This window comes from Scyliorhinus torazame, chromosome 21 (assembly GCF_047496885.1).
Source record: "Scyliorhinus torazame isolate Kashiwa2021f chromosome 21, sScyTor2.1, whole genome shotgun sequence".
Classification (NCBI taxonomy): Eukaryota; Metazoa; Chordata; class Chondrichthyes; order Carcharhiniformes; family Scyliorhinidae; genus Scyliorhinus; species Scyliorhinus torazame.
The window spans coordinates 72,112,192-72,138,529 of NC_092727.1; the positions used below are offsets into that span (position 1 = coordinate 72,112,192).

The window sequence follows — 26,338 nt, forward strand, 5'->3', positions numbered from 1 at the left end:
GCCATTCCGAAAGCTTGCCCTGATCTCTAAGTGAGCATCTGGGTCCCCCCACCCATGTGCAATGTCACGTCCCCACACACATGGGCACTATCCCACACCCTCCCAAGTGAAGACACCCTCCTATGGGGTCCCGGGGACCCCCCTTCTTCAGGCCCCCCCCCCCACAACTCCTTGAGGCCCCCAACTGCAGGAACCCTACCCATAACCCCTCCCCAACTGCCCAGAGGCCCCTACTTACCTGCCATGCACCCCAACCCTTCAAACACCACCTCCACCCGCCTTTCATGGGCATGGCCCACCTCAGGCCCTGACCATTGGCAGTGCTACCCTGGAACCCTTGCACTGCCACCCTTGCAGTGCTTATACCATCTTGGCAATGCCAACCAGGCATCTTGACAGTTCAAGGGTGGAAGTGCCAAGTTGCTACCTGGGCAGTGTCAAGCTGCCCAGTGTCAAGCCACCCTGCACTATCCTTGACCCGCCCCAGGGGTCTCCGATGGCCCGGAAGATCCCCTTGGTTGCCGTTCCACAGAGTGCACGTTTGTGTGAACCGGTGCTGAACGGCGTCCGGCTGCAGTCTCCCTGTGGAGGCTGGTAGATTCTGGGTGGCCGGTAGATCCCGGGTAATCACATAAGTAGGTTTAAAACTGGGTGGGATTCCAATTCCAACATCTCGCCGGACTTGGGTAGATCCTGCAAGGCGTGAAGACTGCTGGGAAGCCCACGAGAGGTCTCTCCCGCAATCTACCTGCCGTGTTTGTGCTCTTTCTTTATTCAATCTATAATTCCATCTTTTCTATTCTCATCCTTTCTTTCTATCTATGTATACGTGTATGTCAGCCGTGGCTCAATTGATCGTGCCTCTGAGTCATAACGTTCTGGGTTCATGACCCACTCTAAGCTTGAGTACAAAAATGGAGGCTCACACTCCAGTGCAGTACGAAGGGAGTGTTGCACTGTTCGAGGTGCCATCTTTCAGAAGAGGCATTAAACTGAGATTTCCGTCTGCCTGCTTGGGTGTATAGAACATAGAACGATACAGCGCAGTACAGGCCCTTCGGCCCACGATGTTGCACCGAAACAAAAGCCATCTAAACTACACAATGCCATTATCATCCATATGTTTATCCAATAAACTTTTAAATGCCCTCAATGTTGGCGAGTTCACTACTGTAGCAGGTAGGGCATTCCACGGCCTCACTACTCTTTGCGTAAATAACCTACCTCTGACCTCTGTCCTATATCTATTACCCCTCAGTTTAAAGCTATGTCCCCTCGTGCCAGCCATTTCCATCCGCGGGAGAAGGCTCTCACTGTCCACCCTATCTAACCCTCTGATCATTTTGTATGCCTCTATTAAGTCTCCTCTTAACCTTCTCTCCAACGAAAATAACCTCAAGTCCATCAGCCTTTCCTCATAAGATTTTCCCTCCATACCAGGCAACATCCTGGTAAATCTCTGCACCCGCTCCAAAGCCTCCACGTCCTTCCTATAATGCGGTGACCAGAACTGTACGCAATACTCCAAATGCGGCCGTACCAGAGTTCTGTACAGCTGCAACATGACCTCCTGACTCCGGAACTCAATCCCTCTACCAATAAAGGCCAACACTCCATAGGCCTTCTTCACAACCCTATCAACCTGGGTGGCAACTTTCAGGGATCTATGTACATGGACACCTAGATCCCTCTGCTCATCCACACTTCCAAGAACTTTACCATTCGCCAAATATTCCGCATTCCTGTTATTCCTTCCAAAGTGAATCACCTCACACTTCTCTACATTAAACTCCATTTGCCACCTCTCAGCCCAGCTCTGCAGCTTATCTATATCCCTCTGTAACCTGCTACATCCTTCCACACTATCGACAACACCACCAACTTTAGTATCGTCTGCAAATTTACTCACCCACCCTTCTGCGCCTTCCTCTAGGTCATTGATAAAAATGACAAACAGCAACGGCCCCAGAACAGATCCTTGTGGTACTCCACTTGTAACTGAACTCCATTCTGAACATTTCCCATCAACCACCACCCTCTTTCTTCTTTCAGCGAGCCAATTTCTGATCCACATCTCTAAATCACCCTCAATCCCCAGCCTCCGTATTTTCTGCAATAGCCTACCGTGGGGAACCTTATCAAACGCTTTGCTGAAATCCATATACACCACATCAACTGCTCTACCCTCGTCTACCTGTTCAGGCACCTTCTCAAAGAACTCGATAAGGTTTGTGAGGCATGACCTACCCTTCACAAAGCCATGCTGACTATCCCTGATCATATTATTCCTATCTAGATGATTATAAATCTTGTCTCTTATAATCCCCTCCAAGACTTTACCCACTACAGACGTGAGGCTCACCGGTCTATAATTGCCGGGGTTGTCACTGCTCCCCTTTTTGAACAAAGGGACCACATTTGCTATCCTCCAGTCCTCTGGCACTATTCCTGTAGCCAATGATGACATAAAAATCAAAGCCAAAGGTCCAGCAATCTCTTCCCTGGCCTCCCAGAGAATCCTAGGATAAATCCCATCAGGACCCGGGGACTTATCTATTTTCAGCCTGTCCAGAATTGCCAACACCTCTTCCCTACGTACCTCAATGCCATCTTTTCTATTAGCCTGGGTCTCAGCATTCTCCTCCACAACATTATCTTTTTCCTGAGTGAATACTGACGAAAAATATTCATTTAGTATCTCGCCTATCTCTTCAGACTCCACACACAACTTCCCATCCCTGTCCTTGACTGGTCCTACTCTTTCCCTAGTCATTCGCTTATTCCTGACATACCTATAGAAAGCTTTTGGGTTTTCCTTGATCCTACCTGCCAAATACTTCTCATGTCCCCTCCTTGCTCGTCTTAGCTCTCTCTTTAGATCCTTCCTTGTAACTATCCATCGCCCCAACTGAAACTTCACACCTCATCTTCACATAGGCCTCCTTCTTCCTCTTAACAAGAGATTCCACTTCTTTGGTAAACCACTCGCTCAACGCCTTCCTCCCTGCCTGACCGGTACATACTTATCAAGAACACGCAGTAGCTGATCCTTGAACAAGCTCCACTTATCCAGTGTGCCCAACACTTGCAGCCTACTTCTCCACCTTATCCCCCCCAAGTCACGTCTAATGGCATCATAATTGCCCTTCCCCCAGCTATAACTCTTGCCCTGCGGTGTATACTTATCCCTTTCCATCATTAACGTAAACGTCACCGAATTGTGGTCACTGTCCCCAAAGTGCTCTCCTACCTCCAAATCCAACACCTGGCCTGGTTCATTACCCAAAACCAAATCCAACGTGGCCTCGCCTCTTGTTGGCCTGTCAACATATTGTGTCAGGAAACCCTCCTGCACACACTGTACAAAAAACGACCCATCTAATGTACTCGAACTATATCTTTTCCAGTCAATATTTGGAAAGTTAAAGTCTCCCATAATAACTACCCTGTTACTTTCGCTCTTATCCAGGATCATCCTCGCCATCCTTTCCTCTGCATCCCTAGAACTACTTGGAGGCCTATAGAAGACTCCCAACAGTGTGACCTCTCCTTTCATGTTTCTAACCTCAGCCCATACTACCTCGGAAGATGAGTCCCCATCTAGCATCCTCTCTGCCACCGTAATACTGCTCTTGACTAGCAGCACCACACCTCCCCCTCTTTTGCCTCCTTCTCTGAGCTTACTAAAACATCTTAACCCCGGAACCTGCAACATCCATTCCTGTCCCTGCTCTATCCATGTCTCCGAAATGGCCACAACATCGAAGTCCCAAGTACCAACCCATGCTGCCAGTTCCCCTACCTTATTTCGTATACTCCTGGCATTGAAGTAGACACACTTCAAACCACCTACCTGAACACTGGCCCCCTCCTGCGACGTCAAATCTGTGCTCCTGACCTCTATACTCTCATTCTCCCTTACCCTAAAACTACAATCCAGGTTCCCATGCCCCTGCTGCATTAGTATAAACCCCCCCAAAGAGCACTAACAAATCTCTCCCCCAGGATATTTGTGCCCCTCAGGTTCAGATGTAGACCATCCTGTCTGTAGAGGTCCCACCTTCCCCAGAAAGAGCCCCAGTTATCCAAAAATCTGAATCCCTCCCGCCTGCACCATCCCTGTAGCCACGTGTTTAAATGCTCTCTCTCCCTATTCCTAATCTCACTATCACGTGGCACGGGCAACAACCCAGAGATAACAACTCTGTTTGTTCTAGTTCTGACCTTCCATCCTAGCTCCCTGAAAGCCTTGTCCCCTTTCCTACCTATGTCGTTAGTGCCAATGTGGACCACGACTTGGGGCTGCTCCCCCTCCCCCCCTAAGGACCCGGAAAACACGATCCGAGACATCACGTACCCTTGCACCTGGGAGGCAACATACCAAACGTGAGTCTCTCACGCTCCCACAAAATCTCCTATCTGTGCCCCTGACTATAGAGTCCCCAATTACTAATGCTCTGCTCCTCTCCCCCCTTCCCTTCTGAGCAACAGGGACAGACTCCGTGCCAGAGGCCCGTACCCCATGGCTTACCCCTGGTAAGTCGTGCCCCCCATAAGTATCCAAAGTGGTATACTTGTTTCTCAGGGGAACGACCGCAGGGGATCCCTGCACTGACTGCTTTTTCCCAGTCCCTCTTACAGTTACCCATCTATCTCCAATCTTTGGTGTAACTAATTCCCTGAAGCTGCTATCTATGACCCCCTCTGCCTCCCGAATGATCCGAAGTTCTTCCAACTCCAGCTCCAGTTCCCTAACTCGGTCTTGGAGGAGCTGGAGATGGCAGCACTTCCTGCACGTAAAATCAGCAGGGACACTAACGGCATCCCTCACCTCAAACATCCTGCAGGAGGAACATTGTACTCCCTTCCCTGCCATCCCTCTAACTTTCTACCAAGATCTGGCTAACAACTAAATTAAATTTTAAAAAAAAAATAATAATAATAAAATATGGTACTTACCTCACACCAATGGGTTTTATTATTAGGTTAGAGGAGGAGGGCGGGTGGGAGACACTACATGTCTTACCTCCCAGAAATCACTTCCGCACTGCTCCCGCTGAAATTGACTAACCTGCTCCGCTCCCGCTGAAATCGACTGGCCTGCTCCTGCAAAGACAAGTGTTTTTAAAGGAGAGACTTACCTCCCAGAAATCACTTCCGCACTGCTCCCGCTGAAATTGACTAACCTGCTCCGCTCCCGCTGAAATCGACTGGCCTGCTCCTGCAAAGACAAGTGTTTTTAAAGGAGAGACTTACCTCCCTGCATGCATGTCCTCTGACTTCAGGGGCGGGGTTATCTAAAAGATCCCATACCACGAGCTTGAAGAAGGGCAGGGGAGTTACTTCCAGTGCCCTGGCCAATATTGATCCCTTGGACAACATGGCAAAAATGCTTTTTCTGGCCATTATAACATTAATTGTTTGTGAATGTTTGCTAGGGGCAAATTGGCTGTCGTTTCCCCTACATTACAGCAATGACTATTCAATAGTATTTTATTCACTGTCCAGTGCTTCGAGATGACCAGCGATGGTGGAAATGCATGACTTGTTTTCTTCTTCATGTGTGTATCAATGGATTTATCTGTCTGATTGAATATAAGCTATCCAACTCTTGTTATTCCCAAGTATGCATTCCATCCTACCCCATGGCTTGAATTTCATCTCTGGTCCAGGAAATATGAGTCGGGGCAATTTACAACTTTGCCAACCAAGCCTGTCACTTCTTCCCATATCTGTCATGTTTTCAATGAGTTCAGGCAAGGATTTGGTCTGCCACTTCCCTAGGCGGAGCCCAGGAAGTGTCGGAAGAGGCCGAGTGCCAAGGCAGGCTGGTTAGAAGGCCTGCAGCAGTTCTCCAGGACATCATCCTTGCTCTCCACATTATTCTCACGCCCCTCACCCACTTCTAAACATCTCAACCCCTTCATCCCAGAAATCAGCCGTTACATAGGTGTTTTAATTTACGCCGACGGGAGAATTCGGGCAGCCCCGGGGCCTATAGCATTGTGCCGATCCCCGCCATTCAAAGAACAAAGGATAAAGAAAAGTAGAGCACAGGAACAGGCCCTTCGGCCCTCCAAGCCCGTGCCGACCATGCTGCCCGACTAAACCACAATCTTCTACACTTCCTGGGTCCGAATCCCTCTATTCCCATCCTATTCATGTATTTGTCAAGATGCCCCTTAAATGTCACTATCGTCCCTGCTTCCACCACCTTCTCCGGTAGTGAGTTCCAGGCACCCACTACTCTCTGTGTAAAAAACTTGCCTCGTACATCTACTCTGAACCTTGCCCCTCGCACCTTAAACCTATGCCCCCTAGTAATTGGGGAAAAACCTCTGACTATCCACTTTTTGGGGGGATTGGAGAATTCAGAGGGTGGCAGGGGTGGGATTCACGCCGCCCCCCCCCCGGCGATTAGGTCGGAGAATCCCGCCCCTGAAGTCAGAGGACATGCATGCAGGGTTATGTTCCTAACCGAACCTGAACTTTCCACCTATGGGAAGGTTCTCTCATGTGGGAGTCATTGTGAAGGGCAAATTCAAATTTCTGGTTGCACCGTCTGACTTTTGCAAATTCCTGCACAAATTCCTGACTTTTTTGGGACACAAAAATCCAACTCCATGCCTTTTCTACAATTCCATCTACATTCCCTGTGTATATTCTTCCAAACCACAGGTCCTTCTGGTATATCATCTACCCTGCACATGTAACCTCAACCTATATGTTCCTATGAGAGAAAGTGACCATTTATGTGAGAAGGCAGCCTCTTCCTCGAACCTAGTGCTTACCTTGATGACAGTCAAGCAGAAAGAAAACTAGTTGGGAAATAAGGTGCAACCCATTACAGTATTGGGAACTAATCTTGCATATTTCTGTTACAAACCTGCACTTTGTCCTGCTTTGGATTGGGGCCATTGCTGGTATAATGGCAGTGGCAGTGCGCACTTACACCTGGACCCTGAACCAACTCCAAAATTCCTCCTGGTTGAAATATTCTGGAATGTTTCATGTGCATTACAAGTTCCATTCACAATGATGGTGTTCTAGAACAGAATGCTTTTTCTCTCTCTAGATCTTAACAATTATCTGTTGGGCTCCACAGGCTGCAGGGAGACCTGGCCAGTGCCTACTCTTCCGGGTGCTTGTATTCTCTTTCCCACCTAAATGTTGCTCACACAGGTTGTCCTCTCATTTGGGCCATTTCTGTGGCCTGCCCTCATTCATGCTAGCGAGTTTGTGATAGAAGAGAAAGAAGACATCTTCAAGATACAATCCTGCCCCGCTTTCCTAATGTTCCAGAATGCTGCCTACCTGGCTGATATGACCTTTGAACTGCCGTGCCTGTGCAAGCCCGAGGATGTCACCTCGGTTGTTTGGTACTATCAGAAAGATCTGGGCAAAGGCCACACAAAGGTGCTAAGTGATTTCCATGGGACGAAGATTTTGGATGCTTCCCAGTTGCGTGCTGGCTTGGACATTCAGTCCAGGTTCAGAATCTTGATGTTTAGCCTGCTGGTTTTAAATGCACAGCCCCAAGATTCCGGACATTACATGTGTGGCTCTGTGAAGGGAGATTATTTCTATGGTTATGACATTGACGTGCAGAGTTACAAAAATGCACACATAACCTTCAAGGAGAAGGAGGAGAAGCCCATGCTTGATGTGGAGACCAAGACCTACAAGGTCTTCACTTCTTACTGGAATTGGACAGTGTGCGATCGATGTGGGGTGAGGGGGGAGCAGAGACGTATTGGCTTGTGTTACATTCGTAGCCCTTACCTGTACTTCAGGTACAAGAAGATTCTAACCAACGTAGTCTCCTGTGGCTCAGGCGCGGTTCCCCGCAGGTACCAGCACATCTTGAAGAAAAGGAAAACTGAGATCATGATACGGAGCTGCTTCGTGCCGTGCGCGACCCGGTACCCCTCGATAGAAGGCGAGAAGTTCATCTTCGATGTCTTTGGTTTTACGAATGACAAGAATAAGAAGACCCCCCAAGTTCCAGTGCAGACCCATATCCATGCCATCGGGTACCCCTTGACAATTGCATGTCCAGACGCCAGGGCGGAACATGCTGTGGCTTGGGACAAGGGACGCCGGCCATTGTACAGGGAGGAGTATATGGTGGGCGTGAACCGCAGCATGAGACTGTACATCGATCAAGGCAATCACCTGGTTTTCCGTGCTATTCAGCTCAATGACATCGGGACCTATTACTGTTGGAGGGAAGGCCAGCTGATGGCCGGGATCAGGTTGAGGATCGGCCTTCCGCCCAGGATCCACAGGAATTTCACTGATGAAGAGTCCATCTTTGCAATGCAAACTATTCTCAGCACTTACTTCATATTAACGCTTATATTTATCTTCCTGAAGTGTATGAAATGTTGCAATTATTATTTTGATTGTTTTTAAAATAGGAAGAGGAGGAGGCCACTCAGCCTCTCGAACCTGTTCAAGGAAACTGTTCAATGTCAGTCTGTTGAATTGTGTTTGTAATGTATTTATTTTAAAAAATCAACATGTGCTTGTCTGGAAACCCACGTAATTTGACAATGGGCCTTGGGCATTTCAGTTATTAAATGGGAAGGGTTATCTCAGAAATCTGTCTATGTGTTTGGTGTCCTGTCAGGTAAGTGGATGTTATCTTACCTGAGGTGTGTAAGCTTCTGTTAATAGGAAATATATGTCTATGTATTAAAGATTGGCTGTGCAGTGGTTGTCATGGCTATAGAAGCTCAGCTAGAGCTGGAGTGTGCCCTGTTTTCAGCCCATGAAGCACTTTGGAAGTTCAGATTTGTTGTAATTTAGGAAACAGTGCAGCTTATTCATAATAAACTCCCACATGCAACAATATGATACTGATCAGATTATCTATTTTTTTGTGATGTTGTTTGAGGGATAAATATTGGCAAGATAGTCCAACTGGGGAAATGAAATGAAATGAAAATCGCTTATTGTCAGAGGTAGGCTTCAAATGAAGTTACTGTGAAAAGCCCATAGTCGCCACATTCCGGCGCCTGTTCGGGGAGGCTGGTATGAGAACTGAACCGTGATGCTGGCCTGCCTTGATCTGCTTTCAAAGCCAGCGATTTAGCCCTGTGCTAAACAGGCTGTACTGGACCTGGTATTGGGGAATGAGCCCGGCCAGGTGGTAGACGTTTCAGTAGGGGCACATTTCGGGAACAGTGACCACAATTCAGTAAGTTTTAAAGTGCTGGTGGACAAGGATAAGAGTGGTCCTAGGGTGAATGTGCTAAATTGGGGGAAGGCTAATTATAACAATATTAGGCGGGAACTGAAAACATAGAACATGTTTGAGGGTAAATCAACATCTGACATGTGGGAGGCTTTCAAATGTCAGTTGAAAGGAATTCAGGACCGGCATGTTCCTGTGAGGAAGAAGGATAAATATGGCAAATTTCGCGATCCTTGTCTAACAAGAGATATTGTAGGCCTCGTCAAAAAGAAAAAGGAGGCATTTGTCATGGCTAGAAGGCTGGGAACAGACGAAGCCTGTGTGGAATACAAGGAAAGTTGGAAGGAACTTAAGGAAGGTGTCAGAAGGGCTAAAAGGGGTCACGAAAAGTCATTGGCAAATAGGGTTAAGGAAAATCCCAAGGCTTTTTACACGGACATAAAAGGCAAGAGGGTAGCCAGAGAAAGGGTTGGGCGGAGAGATGGCAGATGGAGTTTAATCCGGACAAATGTGAGGTAATGCATTTTGGAAGGTCTAATGCAGGTAGGGAATATACAGTGAATGGTAGAACCCTCAAGAGTAATGAAAGTCAAAGAGATCTAGGAGTACAGGTCCACAGGTCACTGAAAGGGGCAACACAGGTGGAGAAGGTAGTCAAGAAGGCATACGGCATGCTTGCCTTCATTGGCCGGGGCATTGAGTATAAAAATTGGCAAGTCATGTTGCAGCTGTATAGAACCTCAGTTAGGCCACACTTGGAGTATAGTGTTCAATTCTGGTCGCCACACTACCAGAAGGATGTGGAGGCTTTAGAGAGGGTGCAGAAGAGATTTACCAGGATGTTGCCTGGTATGGAGGGCATTAGCTATGAGGAGAGCTTGAATAAACTTGATTTGTTCTCACTGGAACGAAGGAGGTTGAGGGGCGAACTGATAAAGGTCTACAAAATTATGAGGAGCGTAGACAGAGTGGATAGTCAAGAGACTTTTTCCCAGGGTAGAGGGGTCAATTACTCAGGGGCATAGGTTTAAGGTGCGAGGGGCAAGGTTTAGAGGAGATGTATGAGGCAAGTATTTCTCACAAAAAGGGTAGTGGGAGCCTGGAACTCGCTGCCGGAGGAGGTGGTGGAAGCAGGGACGATAGTGACCTTTAAGGGGCATCTTGACAAATACATGAATAGGATGGGAATAGAGGGATAAAGACCCCGGAAGTGTGGAAGATTTTTGTTCAGATGGGCAGCATGGTCGGCGCAGGCTTGGAGGGCCGAAGGGCCTGTTCCTGTGCTGTATTTTTCTTTCTTCTTTGTTCTTCTTTGGCCAGGGTACCTGGCATAAATCCACCGCTCTACTTCAGAAATAGCACCAAGGGATCTTTGATGTTTACCTGCAGGGAGAAGGGATAGGGCTTTGGTTTAATGTTTCATCCAAAAGATGGCCTCTCTTGACGGTGCAGTACTCCCTCAATAATCCACTAGAGTGGCAGCCTAGATCTTGTGCTCACATCGCTGGATTGGGACTTGAACCCACAACCTTCTGATTCAGAACAGGTATGTAGTAATTCACTTAAGAACAATGAGCGAAGATGAGAATATGAATGTACTGGAAAGAAATAAACACTCCAATATTGCGGAGAAATAATGAGCTCTCTATTGTGGATTTCGAGTGTTCAATAACGAACTGAGAAACATAAAAAACCCAGACAGAAAACTTGTAACGCTATCCTTTGCAGTAAATTAATATGCATGTCAATGGTTTGCAGACTGAATGTGAAGACACATAGAATACAGATGTGTTTTACTTATTCATGCACTGCAGCTCCTGGGCAATCTAACCCTGAAGGACTCCTAAATATTTGAGAATAATTGGTGACGGCACTGTAGCACAGTGAATCATAGAATTTACAGTGCAGAAGGAGGCCATTTGGCCCATCAAGCCCTTGGAAAGAGCACCCCATTTAAGCCCACACCTCCAACCGATCCCCGTAACCCAGTAACCCCACCTAACCTTTTTGGACACTAAGGGCAATTTAGCATGGCCAATCCACCTAACCTGCACATCTTTGGACTGTGGGAGGAAACCGGAGCACCCGGAGGAAACCCACGCGGTCACGGGGAGAAAGTGTAGATTCCGCACAGACAGTGACCCAAGCTGGGAATCGAACCTGGGACCCTGGAGCTGTGAAACAACTGTGCTAACCACGGTGCTACTGTGCTACCATGGTGGTTAGCACTGTTGCTTCACAGCGTCAGGGACCTGGGTTCGATTCTCGGCTTGGGTCACTGTCTGTGCGGAGTCTGCACATTCCCCCCGTGTCTGTGTGGGTTTTCTCCGGATGCTCTGGTTTACTCTGGTCTACAAGTCCCAAAAGACATGCTGTTCGGTAATTTAGACTTTCTGAATTCTCCCTCAGTGTACCTGAACAGGCGCCGGTGTATGGTGACTAGGAGATCTTCACAGTAACTTCATTGCAGTGTTAATGTAGGCATACTTGTGACACTAATAAAGATTATTAAATGTACAACTTATGTACTGCATGGAAAGGGTTGTGCTTAATTGGCTAATTGACTTGATTTAGTACAAAATGCCAAACAAATGTTTTCAATGATTTATATTTCTTGAACTTGTATTGGAGGGAAAGTATGTCTGACAATAGCCTGTCGTAGCTCCATAGAAGTGACAATATCCGACAGCAACCAACAGTGAAGGTGCCCCAAATGCAGTGAAATCAGTGGAATTCTCCATTCCTGAGGCTAAGTGTTGACACTGGGGCGTAGGATTCGTGGACTTCTATGACTGCAGCCCCTCACTGTGGCAGAGCAGAAGGCACTGGACGTGGTCGCTGGGCTCAAAGAAAGGACAGCTGAGCTGCGGTTCCCCATGACACGTGTGTCACCCCCCCCACCATCACCCCCACAACACCCTCACCCTCACACCACCCTCACACCATGCACACCACCCCACACCCTCATTCCACCATCATGAACACCAGCCCTACTCCCCCCTCCTAAACACCCCCCCCCCTGAAAACTCCACTCACCCCACCCCCCGGCCCGTGGTCTAATCATGCGACTTGTTTTGTGCCTTGCATGGCTGCAGCTGTGATGGGGCGGGGACACCAGAAGGGTCTGCCCCATCACCAGTAGGTCATGCAAGATAACAACAAAATGGGCTGGAGCTTTAGAACCAAAACACATGACACCTGTCATGTCAGAGTACCTTTAAGAAATGGATGTTTAAGCAATGTACCTGTAAGAAATGGAGCTGATCATATTACTGAAGGGATGTCAGAGGGTGGAGGGAGCTGAGCTCACTTCTGCTTTTTTTAGTTCAATTTGAGAAGGCAGCTGGGAGTGTCTGTGTGTTTTTCTGAGAGCTGCAGGAAGAAACACAGAGTGGTCTGTTATTGCCTGCAATCCAAAGACTAAATATATTGAATGTAATCTAATGTGTTCTTATTTTTGAAGGTAGAAGTCTTTTGGATGTTTAAAGGAACAGTTTGAAGGATTATTTAGAGTTGTAGTCTTTTGGGGTTATCTTTGAAGTAATGGGTGTTAAGATATTCAATGTTTGTTTTTAAAAGGTTAACTTGAGTTCATAGAATAAACATTGTTTTGTTTTAAAAGCCATTTGTCCATCTCTGCTGCATCACACCTGGAGAGCACGCCGTGTGCTTCCCACACCACAATCTATTAAAAGTTGTGGGTCGGTTGAACTCCATGAAACACTTTGGGGTTCTGTAAACCCGGACCCATAACAATTGGGAGCTCAAGGGGGATAAAAGTCTATTGATTGGACTGGCTTAACGAACTTAAAGACAGTGAGGGATGAGCATATTCTGGTTGCTTTTCAGGTGTGGTATTTTAGTTTAAGTGGGGAGTGTTTTGTGGACAATGGCTCTTTCAGAGGCTCAGAAGTTTTTGGGGGTGGACACGGTAACACGCAATACCTTACGGGCAGAGACGAAAAGCAGACTGTTCGATTTGGCAAAAGCATTGCAGTTAACATTGCCTGGCAAAATGCGAAAAGATGAGGTACTTACAGCGGGAGCTGAGCATTTACATTTGCCTGAGATACATTCTGACTCATTAGAAATGGCAAAGCTCCAGTTGCAGATTAGCAATTTGGACATGAAAAAGCATTAAAGCAGCTTGAATATGCAATGAGACAAAAAGAAAAAGAGGGAGAAGAAAGAAACAAAGAAAGAGATAGAGAGGAAAAAGAAAAGGAGAGAGAAGAAAGAAACAAAGAAAGATAGAGATAGAGAGGAAAGGGAAAAAGAGAGGGAGTTTGAACTTCGTAAAATGGCTATGAAACATGAAAATCAGTTAAAATTGGCAGACGCAAAGGGAAACATACAGTCGGATGAGATTGATGAGGATAGTGAGACGGAGCATCATAGTCGAAGATGCGGTGGGGATCTATTTAAATATGTCCAAGCATTGCCAAGTTTTGACGAAAAGGAGGTAGAAGCCTTTTTCATTTCATTTGAGAAGGTAGCTAAACAAATGAAATGTCCACAGGCAACTATAGACCGGTGAGCCTCACGTCTGTTGTGGGTAAAGCCTTGGAGGGGATTATAAGAGACAAGATTTATAATCATCTAGATAGTAATAATATGATTAGGGATAGTCAGCATGGCTTTGTGAAGGGTAGGTCATGCCTCACAAACCTTATCGAGTTCTTTGAGAAGGTGACTGAACAGGTAGACGAGGGTAGAGCAGTTGATGTGGTGTATATGGATTTCAGTAAAGCGTTTGATAAGGTTCCCCACGGTAGACTATTGCAGAAAATACGGAGGCTGAGGATTGAGGGTGATTGAGAGATGTGGATCAGAAATTGGCTAGCTGAAACAAGACAGAGGGTGGTGGTTGATGGGAAATGTTCAGAATGGAGTTCAGTTACAAGTGGCGTACCACAAGGATCTGTTCTGGGGCCGTTGCTGTTTGTCATTTTTATCAATGACCTAGAGGAGGGCGCAGAAGGGTGGGTGAGTAAATTTGCAGACGACACTAAAGTCGGTGGTGTTGTCGACAGTGCGGAAGGATGTAGCAGGTTACAGAGGGACATAGATAAGCTGCAGAGCTGGGCTGAGAGGTGGCAAATGGAGTTTAATGTAGAGAAGTGTGAGGTGATTCACTTTGGAAGGAATAACAGGAATGCGGAATATTTGGCTAATGGTAAAGTTCTTGGAAGTGTGGATGAGCAGAGGGATCTAGGTGTCCATGTACATAGATCCCTGAAAGTTGCCACCCAGGTTGATAGGGTTGTGAAGAAGGCCTATGGAGTGTTGGCCTTTATTGGTAGAGGGATTGAGTTCCGGAGTCATGGGGTCATGTTGCAGCTGTACAAAACTCTGGTACGGCCGCATTTGGAGTATTGCGTACAGTTCTGATCACCTCATTATAGGAAGGACGTGGAAGCTTTGGAGCGGGTGCAGAGGAGATTTACCAGGATGTTGCCTGGTATGGAGGGAAAATCTTATGAGGAACGGCTGATGGACTTGAGGTTGTTTTCGTTAGAGAGAAGAAGGTTAAGAGGAGACTTAATAGAGGCATACAAAATGATCAGGGGGTTAGATAGGGTGGACAGTGAGAGCCTTCTCCCGCGGATGGAAATGGCTAGCACGAGGGAACATAGCCTTAAACTGAGGGGTAATATATATAGGACAGAGGTCAGAGGTAGGTTCTTTACGCAAAGAGTGGTGAGGCCGTGGAATGCCCTACCTGCAACAGTAGTGAACTCGCCAACATTGAGGGCATTTAAAAGTTTATTGGATAAGCATATGGATGATAATGGCATAGTGTAGGTTAGATGGCGTTTGTTTTTTGACTTCCCATGTCGGTGCAACATCGTGGGCCGAAGGGCCTGTACTGCGCTGTATCGTTCTATGTTCTATGTTCTAGGACATGTCGGTATTACTGATTCAAACAAAGCTGGTAGGTAGAGCTAGTGAAGTATTTGTATCACTACCGGAGGAGGTATCTGGAACGTATGAGGAGGTGAAAAAAATCCATCTTAGGTGCATATGAGCAAGTGCCTGAAGCTTACAGACCAAGGTTTAGAAATTTAAGGAAAGAATTTGGTCAAACATACATGGAGTTTAAAATGCTCAAACAGAGTAATTTTGATAGGTGGATAAGGGCTTTGAAAACAGACCAAACGTATGAAGCTCTCAGAGAAATTATACTGTTGGAGGAGTTTAAAATGTCAATTCCTGAAGTAGTGAGAACTCATGTGGAAGAGCAGAGGGTTAAAACTGCGAGATTAGCAGCAGAAATGGCAGATGATTATGAATTAGTTCATAAATTAAGGCTTGGTTTCCGACATCAGTTTCAGCCGGTGAGGGATAGAAACTGGGGACGTGAGAAATGCTCAAGTCGTAAAGGTAAAGGTGATCTGATGGGAGATAATAAAGAGAGTGTACCTCAGATTAAAAAAGAAATCCAGGAGGGTGAAAGAGAAATGAAAAGTTTCAAATGTTTTCACTGTAATAAACTAGGCCATGTAAAGTCACAGTGTTGGTGGTTGAAGAAAAGCACTGGGAAGGCTGATGTGGTAAAACAGGATAAGACAGTGGGGTTTGTTAGAGAGTGGTACAAGAAAGCCCAAGGGAAGCGAAGGAGGTGCAAACGATTGTATAGCCTGTTCAAGAAGAAATTGATAAGAAGGTGCCAGATGTGTTTAAAGAATTTACTAGTATGGGTAAAGTTTACTCATGTGTATCAGGACAAGCAGGTAAAGAAGTCACAATTTTAAGAGAAACAGGAGCTAGTCAATCTTTAATGGTAAGAGATGAGGAATTATGTAGTTTTGGAAGAATGTTGCCAGAAAAGATGGTAATATGTGGAGTTCAGGGTGAAAAGAGTAGCGTTCCATTATATAAGGTAAGGTTGGAATGTCCAGTGAAGAGTGGTGAAGTGGTAGTAGGAGTAATAGAGAAACTATCTTGTCCAGGAATACAGTTTATCTTGGGTAATGATATAGCTAGATCGCAAGTGGGAGTGATGCCTATTGTGGTTGATAAGCCAGTGGAAAATCACACAACTGACGTGTTGAAGGATGAAAATCCTGGGATTTTTCCTGATTGTGTAGTAACAAGGTCACAAAGTCACAGGTTAAGACAAGAGGAGAAATCAAAGAGTGAAGATGAAGTTGAAGTGCAATTATCAGAAACGATTTTTGATCAGATGGTTGAAAACGAACAGGAGCAGGGGGAGGATGAGGCGGATATTTTTAGTTCAGGAAAATTGGCGGAGTTGCAACAGAAAGATGTAGAAATGAAACAGATTTATCAGAAAGCATATACGGAAGAGGAATCTGAGAATATACCAGAGTGTTATTACCGTAAAAGTGATGTCTTGATGAGAAAATGGGGACCTAGACATATGCAGGCGGATGAAAAGTGGGCAGAAGTTCATCAAGTAGTATTGCCGGTAGGGTATAGAAAGGAGGTGTTGCGAGTGGCACATGAGGTACCAGTGGGAGGTCATTTGGGGATAAGGAAAACTCAAGCTAAAATCCAGAAACATTTTTATTGGCCTGGACTACATAAAGATGTAGTTACATTTTGTCAATCATGTCACACATGTCAAGTGATAGGGAAACCTCAAGCAGTGATAAAACCAGCACCCCTAATACCCATTCCAGCATTTGAGGAAACTTTTACAAGGGTCCTAATTGATTGTGTAGGACCGCTTCCTAAAACAAAAAGTGGGAATCAATACCTTTTGATTATAATGGATGTGTCTACTAGGTTTCCAGATGCCATTCCAGTACATAATATTACAGCTAAAAAGATTGTGGAGGAGTTACTTAAATTCTTTACTCGATATGGACTACCCACAGAAATTCAATCGGATCAAGGATCAAATTTCACCTCGAGGTTATTCAAAGAAGTTATGGATAGCTGAGGAATAAAATGGGCAGCACGGTAGCACAAGTGTATGGCACTGTGGCTTCACAGCGCCAGGGTCCCAGGCTCGATTCCCCACTGGGTCACTGTCTGTGTGGAGTCTGCACGTTCTCCCCGTGTCTGCCTGGGTTTCCTCCAGGTGCTCAGGTTTCCTCCCACAGTCCAAAGACGTGCAGGTTAGGTGGATTGGTCATGATAAATTGCCCTTAGTAACCAAAAAGGTTAGGAGGGGTTATTGTGTTATGGGGATAGGGTGGAAGTGAAGGTTTAAGTGCAGACTCGATGGGCCGAATGGCCTCCTTCTGCACTGTTTGGTCTATGTTCTAAAACAATTTGAATCAACTGCGTACCTTCCAGAATCGAAGGGAACGTTAGAAAGGTGGCATCAGACATTAAAGACAATGTTGAGGGCTTATTGTCAAGATTATACAGAGGATTGGGATAAAGGAATTCCATTCGTACTGTTGGCAATTAGGGATGCACCTAATGAGTCTACCAAATTTAGTACTTTTGAACTAATTTTTGGTCATGAGGTAAGAGGACCACTTAAATTGATAAAAGAAAAATTGGTGGATGAGAAATCGGAAATTACACGATTGGATTACATGTCAAATTTTAGGGAACGATTAAATAAAGCAGGTGAATTGGCTAGACAACATTTGAAAGTTGCACAAAATGTGATGAAACAGGTAGCGGACAAGAACTCCAAAGTTCGTAGTTTTGCCAGTGGAGATAAAGTTTTAGTGTTGTTACCAGTGGTAGGTGAACCTTTAAAAGCAAGGTTTTGTGGACCTTATCAGATTGAAAGGAAATTAAGTGAGGTGAATTATGTGGTAAAAACACCAGATAGAAGGAAGACTCACCGAGTGTGTCGTGTGAATATGCGTAAAAGGTACTTTGAAAGGGAAGGAGAGAAAAAGGAGGTTTTAAAGATTCTAACTCAAAGTGACGAACCAAATCCAGATGACTGTGAATTTGGCATACCTCAAATTAAATTGGAAAATGAGAATGTTCTTAAAAATTGGAATGAATTAGGTTACCTTCCAGAGGAAAACGAACTGACCTGAAAGAGTTAGTGATATCACATGGGCAAGTTTGTAAAGATAAATTGGGAAGTACTAAAATGGCTACACATGATGTAGATGTGGGAAATGCTGTTCCTATCAAACAACATCCATATAGACTTAATCCTTTAAAATTGGCACAGGTTAACAAAGAGATTGAGAGTATGTTTAAAAATGGCATAATTGAAGTGGGTTGCAGCCAATGGAGCACACCCATAGTGATGGTACCTAAACCAGACGGTACCCAACGGTTGTGTGTGGACTCTAGAAAGATGAATGCAGTTACAAGAACGGACTCTTATCCTATCCCACGTTTGGAGGATTGCATTGAGAAAGTGGGACAATCCGCTTTTATTTTCAAATTGCATTTACTTAAAGGTTACTGGCAGGTACCTTTATCCAAAAGGGCGAAAGAGATTTCAGCTTTTGTGACTCCAGATGGTATATACCAATTCAAAGTTATGCTATTTGGTATGAAAAACGCGCCAGCCACATTTCAACGGTTGACTAACACAGTTGTTTCAGGATTACCCAATTGTGCGGTATACATCGACAATCTGGTAATTTTCAGCCAGGCATGGAAAGAACATTTGAAACATCTGATGGCGTTATTCGATCGACTTCAGGAGGCGGGTTTGGTGATAAACCTAGCCAAAAGTGTGTTTGGAAAAGCCCGAATCACTTTCCTTGAGGAGTTTCCGATACCCTCAAGACGAAGGGAAATAATGCGATTTCTTGGCATGAGTGGATTTGTGCAAAAGATTTGTAGCGTGGTGGCTCCACTGATAGACTTGCTGAGAAACGTCAAAAATTTCAATGGACAGCGGACTTTCAACAGGCTGCCTGAAAGCTGTGGTAACCGATGCTCCTGAAATGGAGAATTGCAAGGGACTCTGTGATCAGATTGAACTGAAGCATCTAACTTTAAAGAGAAATGCCGAGGCGTAGAGGAATGGATGGATCGTGCAGCGACTTTCTTGTTCAAAGAGACTGTCAATCGAGAAGGATTTCGTTTGGAGGAAAAAGAACGATAAATTAACATGGACTATATTATTATACCTGTTTGCGTGTGTTGTTCTTTTTTGAACCGGTAAAGTGTTTTTACTGTGTGCATTTCTTAATTGATGGTGCAAAGGTTAAAAATGAAACCATCTTGTTGATGGGTTTTGTTTCTTGGGGGGAGGTGTCATGTGAGAGCACCTTTAAGAAATGGATGTTTGAGCAATGTACCTTTAAGAAATGGAGCTGATCATATTACTGAAGTGATGTCAGAGGGTGCTGAGCTCATTTCTGCTTTTTTGAGTTTCAGTTTGAGAAGGCAGCTGGGAGTGTCTGTGTGTTTTGCTGAGAGCTGCGGGAAGAAACACAGAGCTGGTCTGTTGATTTCTGAAATCCAAAGACTAAAATATATTGAATGTAACCTAATGTGTTATTATTTTTGAAGGTTTGAAGTCTTTTGGATGTTTAATGAAACAGTTTGAAGGATTATTTAGTGTTGTAGTCTTTTGGGGTTATCTTTGAAGTAATGGGTGTTAAGATATTCAATGTTTGTTTTTAAAAGGTTCACTTAAGTTCATGGAATAAACATTGTTTTGTTTTAAAAATCATTTGTCCATCTCTGCTGTATCACACCTGGAGAGCACGCCGTGTGCTTCCCACACCACAATCTATTAAAAGTTGTGGGTCGGTTGAACTCCATGAAACATTTTGGGGTTCTGTAAACCCGGACCCATAACACACCCCAGAGCTTGAGTCCGAGGAGAACACAGATTTTCCTTCTCCACCATCCCAGAAACACCAACCTCGGTTGGGCACTTGAGTGAAGAGGCTCCTGGGACTCTTTCGGATGTGCACCACAAAGCTGCCCAAGTTCAACAGATGGAGGTAGGAACCCCCGAGAGGGCGGGCTGACCCGAAGGATTAGCTGCTGTCCATCAGGTTTTAGGCTTCTGGTATGGATGGTCCCATCGATTGTGAAGATGCAGTCACAGAGCCAGGGACTGCATAAGGGGTTGTTGTCGAGCATCCAGCACCTGCAGGTGCAGTTGGAGGAGTCCAACCGTGTGCAGGAGCTGCCATTCATGCCACCCAGGCCAATTCCACACAAATGTCCGCAGTGGAGGCCTTGGGGCAAGGGTATCGGCCATGGATCAGCATGTCTAAGGCCTGGGGCACTTTGTGCAGGCGGTGGCCAAGGCCCAGGACAGGGCAACCATGTGCCAGAACCACCTGGATATTGCAGTGAGCGTGGCCAGTACACAATGTTATAACCTGCCTCAGTGCTCTGTCATAGGGGTTTGAGGGGTGGGTCTGGCCTGGGCTGGCCCCAGAGGGAGTGTGGGGGGGTGGTGGGGAATGGGTGGGTGGACATTTGGGGTGGGTCTGGCTCAGGGACCACAGTTCAGCCAGCACTCATTGCTCTGGTGGTCCACCCCCCCCCCCTTTCCCCCCCCCCCCACCTGACCTCCCGCCCCCCCCGGCCCCCCCCCCCCATCATCACCACCTCCACCACCCCAGGAGAATTCGATGGGACCGTGTAATAGAATGGCCAGCCCGCATGCAGGGATCACCCAGGTGGACGGTGGAAAGTGCTATCGTGAACAGGAGTCAGACATTGTCAAACTATGTGGAGCACTAGAGTGCATCGCCGAGCGAATTGCCATCATCCTTCATCCAATGGACAATACCCACTGATATTGCTAACCTGGGCCCAGACCCCATAGTGTGGCAGTTAAGTATCGCAGAGGTGGTTGAAGGCGGGGGTGTGACCGGGGTGGGGGTAGGGATGCGATATCTGTGCCCCTGGCGTGTCCCCCCCCACCAGTCGGTGAACCTGGAAGCAATCAGAGAGCCCCATGAACGTCGACCCTGGCGCTCATGTTGTGCGGCCTCCCATGCCTGCTTGGGCCCCATGCCCTGGACAATCTCATACCCCCCCATCCTCCTCGTCAGACGAGGCCTGGCGCTAATCCTCCTCCTCCAGCACGTTGGCCCTCTGCTGCGCGATGTTGTGGAGGATGCAGCAGGCCGCCACAATGCGAGCGACCCACCCAGCGCTATACTGGAGGGCCCTCCACAGCGGTCCAGGCATCTGAAGCGCATCTTCAGGAGGCCGAAGCACCGCACGAGCACACCCCTCGTCGCTGCAAGGGTGTCGTTGTAGAGGGTCTCTGCATCGGTCTGTGGCCTCCGGATAGGTGTCATCAGCCATGACCGCAGTGCATAACCCCTGTCGCCCAGGAGCCAACCTCCCAGGCGAGATGCTCCTCGATGGGGCCAGGAACCATCAAGTGTGCCAAGATGAAGGCATCGTGCACAGTGCCCGGGTATCGGGTGCAGACGTGCATGATGCGGATCTCATGGTCACACACCGGCTGCACTTTCACTGAGTGGAATCCCTTTTGATTTGTGAAGAGTGGCCTGTCATCTGCAGGTGCTCATAGGGTGACATGCATCCTGCCATCACCCACTCGACTCGGGACATGTTGCCGATGACGGCGAACCTCACTGCTCGGGCATCCTGGTGGGCTCGGTCCACATTGAAATGGATGTATTGTGCCAACTGGACAGATGCATCTGTGCACCGAGCTCTTTGAGATCCCGGACACGTCTGCACTCGGCGCTGGAATGACCCCGTGGCATAAAGGTCCAGGGCAACTGTCACCTTGTTGGCCGACGGGAGCGGGTGTCCTCCCCCATCCCCCCGCCGTGTCAGGTGCGGCATGATCCAGCAGATATGTCGCATAGTCTCCATGTTCAGCCAGAGTATTCAACAGCATGCTCTGTCCGGCAGGACTTCGAAAGACAGGCGCTACTGGTACAAAAGAGGCCTCATGTGTTGCCTGCTTTGCACCACCTCCTCTTCCTCAGCCTGTTGGGTGGCTCGTTCCCCTTCCTCAGCCGTTGCCTCCTGTTCTTCTGGGGTGGGCTCCGCTGCTGCAGCTGCCTCCTCCTCGAGCAGCTCCAGCTCATACCGTCTCAGTGCATCCTCCAGGGCTGCTGCAACTAGGAGGGCCACACTGCTTGTGTATCCCAATACCCATTCTCTGCAGAGGGTAAAAGGCCGGCCTGTTAGCATGGTGCGCACTCTTGTACCCAACCAGGTCCAATAGGCTACATGATGGCTCTGGTTGGCACTGCAGACTTTGCCCCTGCATGACCCCCTCCCCCATCTCCGCGCCCCGGGCCCGGTCGGTGCTCGGTACTGTGGGGGTCTCTTGCCCTGGCACCCGTCCCTACTGCCAGGGGTACCATTGGCTGACAAGGCTCTTGCCTGTCTTTAGCTTCGGGTGCCCACTTAGTCAGAGGAACAATGGCCGTTGTTCGGATCTGAGGCTGTTGGGTTCGAAGAGAAACAGGAGAACAGCTAAGGTCGTCCCTCTGGTAGCGAGCGTTGACCTTAGAACATAGAACATAGAACGATACAGCGCAGTACAGGCCCTTCGGCCCACGATGTTGCACCGAAACAAAAGCCATCTAACCTACACTATGCCCTTATCATCCATATGCTTATTCAATAAACTTTTAAATGCCCTCAATGTTGGTGAGTTCACTACTGTTGCAGGTTGGGCATTCCACGGCCTCACCACTCTTTGCGTAAAGAACCTACCTCTGACCTCTGTCCTATATCTATTACCCCTCAGTTTAAAGCTATGTCCCCTCGTGCCAGCCATTTCCATCCGCGGGAGAAGGCTCTCACTGTCCACCCTATCTAACCCCCTGATCATTTTGTATGCCTCTATTAAGTCTCCTCTTAACCTTCTTCTCTCCAACGAAAACAACCTCAAGTCCATCAGCCTTTCCTCATAAGATTTTCCCTCCATACCAGGCAACATCCTGGTAAATCTCCTCTGCACCCGCTCCAAAGCCTCCACGTCCTTCCTATAATGCGGTGACCAGAACTGTACGCAATACTCCAAATGCGGCCGTACCAGAGTTTTGTACAGCTGCAACATGACCTCCTGACTCCGGAACTCAATCCCTTTACCAATAAAGGCCAACACTCCATAGGCCTTCTTCACAACCCTATCAACCTGGGTGGCAACTTTCAGGGATCTATGTACATGGACACCTAGATCCCTCTGCTCATCCACACTTCCAAGAACTTTACCATTAGCCAAATATTCCGCATTCCTGTTATTCCTTCCAAAGTGAATCACCTCACACTTCTCTACATTAAACTCCATTTGCCACCTCTCAGCCCAGCTCTGCAGCTTATCTATGTCCCTCTGTAACCTGCTACATCCTTCCACACTGTCGACAACACCACCGACTTTAGTGTCGTCTGCAAATTTACTCACCCACCCTTCTGCGCCCTCCTCTAGGTCATTGATAAAAATGACAAACAGCAACGGCCCCAGAACAGATCCTTGTGGTACGCCACTTGTAACTGAACTCCATTCTGAACATTTCCCATCAACCACCACCCTCTGTCTTGTTTCAGCTAGCCAATTTCTGATCCACATCTCTAAATCACCCTCAATCCCCAGCCTCCGTATTTTCTGCAATAGTCTACCGTGGGGAACCTTATCAAATGCTTTACTGAAATCCATATACACCACATCAACTGCTCTACCCTCGTCTACCTGTTCAGTCACCTTCTCAAAGAACTCGATAAGGTTTGTGAGGCATGACCTACCCTTCACAAAGCCATGCTGACTATCCCTGATCATATTATTCCTATCTAGATGATTATAAATCTTGTCTCTTATAATCCCCTCCAAGACTTTACCCACTACAGACGTGAGGCTCACCGGTCTATATTTGCCGGGGTTGTCTCTACTCCCCTTTTTGAACAAAGGGACCACATTTGCTATCCTCCAGTCCTCTGGCACTATTCCTGTAGCCAATGATGACATAAAAATCAAAGCCAAAGGACCAGCAATCTCTTCCCTGGCCTCCCAGAGAATCCTAGGATAAATCCCATCAGGCCCCGGGGACTTATCTATTTACAGCCTGTCCAGAATTTCCAACACCTCTTCCCTACGTACTTCAATGCCATCTATTCTAATAGCCTGGGTCTCAGCATTCTCCTCCACAACATTATCTTTTTCCTGAGTGAATACTGATGAAAAATATTTATTTAGTATCTCGCCTATCTCTTCAGACGCCACACACAACTTCCCATCCCTGTCCTTGACTGGCCCTACTCTTACCCTAGTCATTCGCTTATTCCTGACATACCTATAGAAAGCTTTTGGGTTTTCCTTGATCCTACCTGCCAAATACTTCTCACGTCTTAGCTCTCTCTTTAGATCCTTCCTCGCTACCTTGTAACTATCCATCGCCCCAACTGAAACTTCACACCTCATCTTCACATAGGCCTCCTTCTTCCTCTTAACAAGAGATTCCACTTCTTTGGTAAACCACGGTTCCCTCGCTCGACGCCTTCCTCCCTGCCTGACCGGTACATACTTATCAAGAACACGCAGTAGCTGTTCCTTGAACAAGCTCCACTTATCCAGTGTGCCCAACACTTGCAGCCTACTTCTCCAACCTATCCCCCCCAAGTCACGTCTAATGGCATCATAATTGCCCTTCCCCCAGCTATAACTCTTGCCCTGCGGTGTACACTTATCCCTTTCCATCACTAACGTAAACGTCACCGAATTGTGGTCACTGTCCCCAAAGTGCTCTCCTACCTCCAAATCCAACACCTGGCCTGGTTCATTACCCAAAACCAAATCCAACGTGGCCTCGCCTCTTGTTGGCCTGTCAACATATTGTGTCAGGAAACCCTCCTGCACACACTGTACAAAAAACAACCCATCTAATGTACTCGAACTATATCTTTTCCAGTCAATATTTGGAAAGTTAAAGTCTCCCATAATAACTACCCTGTTACTTTCGCTCTTATCCAGGATCATCCTCGCCATCCTTTCCTCTACATCCCTAGAACTATTTGGAGGCCTATAGAAAACTCCCAACAGGGTGACCTCTCCTTTCCTGTTTCTAACCTCAGCCCATACTACCTCGGAAGATGAGTCCCCATCTAGCATCCTCTCCGCCACCGTAATACTGCTCTTGACTAGCAGCGCCACACCTCCCCCTCTTTTGCCTCCTTCTCTGAGCTTACTAAAACACCTAAACCCTGGAACCTGCAACATCCATTCCTGTCCCTGCTCTATCCATGTCTCCGAAATGGCCATACATCGAAGTCCCAGGTACCAACCCATGCTGCCAGTTCCCCTACCTTATTTCGTATACTCCTGGCATTGAAGTAGACACACTTCAAACCACCTACCTGAACACTGGCCTTCTCCTGCGACATCAAATCTGTGCTCCTGACCTCTATACTCTCATTCTCCCGTACCCTAAAACTACAATCCAGGTTCCCATGCCCCTGCTGCATTAGTTTAAACCCCCCCCAAAGAGCACTAACAAATCTCCCCCCCCAGGATATTTGTGCCCCTCAGGTTCAGATGTAGACCATCCTGTCTGTAGAGGTCCCACCTTCCCCAGAAAGAGCCCCAGTTATCCAGAAATCTGAATCCCTCCCGCCTGCACCATCCCTGTAGCCACGTGTTTAATTGCTCTCTCTCCCTATTCCTCATCTCATTATCACGTGGCACGGGCAACAACCCAGAGATAACAACTCTGTTTGTTCTAGTTCTGAGCTTCCATCCTAGCTCCCTGAAAGCCTGCCTGACGTCCTTGTCCCCTTTCCTACCTATGTCGTTAGTGCCAATGTGGACCACGACTTGGGGCTGCTCCCCCTCCTCCTTAAGGACCCGGAAAACACGATCCGAGACATCACGTACCCTTGCACCTGGGAAGCAACATACCAAACGTGAGTCTCTCTCGCTCCCACAAAATCTCCTATCTGTGCCCCTGAGCTTACTTAATTCTGTGCCCCTTAGCTTACTTAATTCTGGTGATGCTGGTGGATGGGTCTCTCTGCCTGAGAGCCAAATCCAAGAGAGCGAATCTTTTGTGGTGGTTCCTTCTCATACTTGGAGAGGCTTTGCGCGCTTTTAGGCGGGCCTTAAACTTGGTCCCAATTAATTGGGCAGCTTCTCGATCATTGTTATCGATCTTAACCAATAAAAGGGGTGGTTGCCCTGGTGGCTGGGCGTGTCTTAGGTGGCCGTTGGCCTTGCTTTGTTTGTGTCTTTCTGGCACCGGGATATCTGTAACAGTATCAACTACCTGAGTGTTAGTCCTT

At 47.1% G+C, this 26,338-nt stretch overlaps 1 protein-coding gene across 1 annotated transcript; it reads left to right on the top strand.

Annotated features, from left to right (window-relative positions):
* Positions 1–7,154: 7,154 nt before the first annotated feature.
* On the top strand, positions 7,155–8,741 carry LOC140397988 (Ig-like V-type domain-containing protein FAM187A). Its single transcript, XM_072486230.1, has one exon. It carries the CDS (start codon positions 7,168–7,170, stop codon positions 8,413–8,415), a length of 1,248 nt encoding a protein of 415 aa, XP_072342331.1. The 5' UTR covers positions 7,155–7,167; the 3' UTR covers positions 8,416–8,741.
* The last annotated feature ends 17,597 nt before the right edge of the window (positions 8,742–26,338 follow it).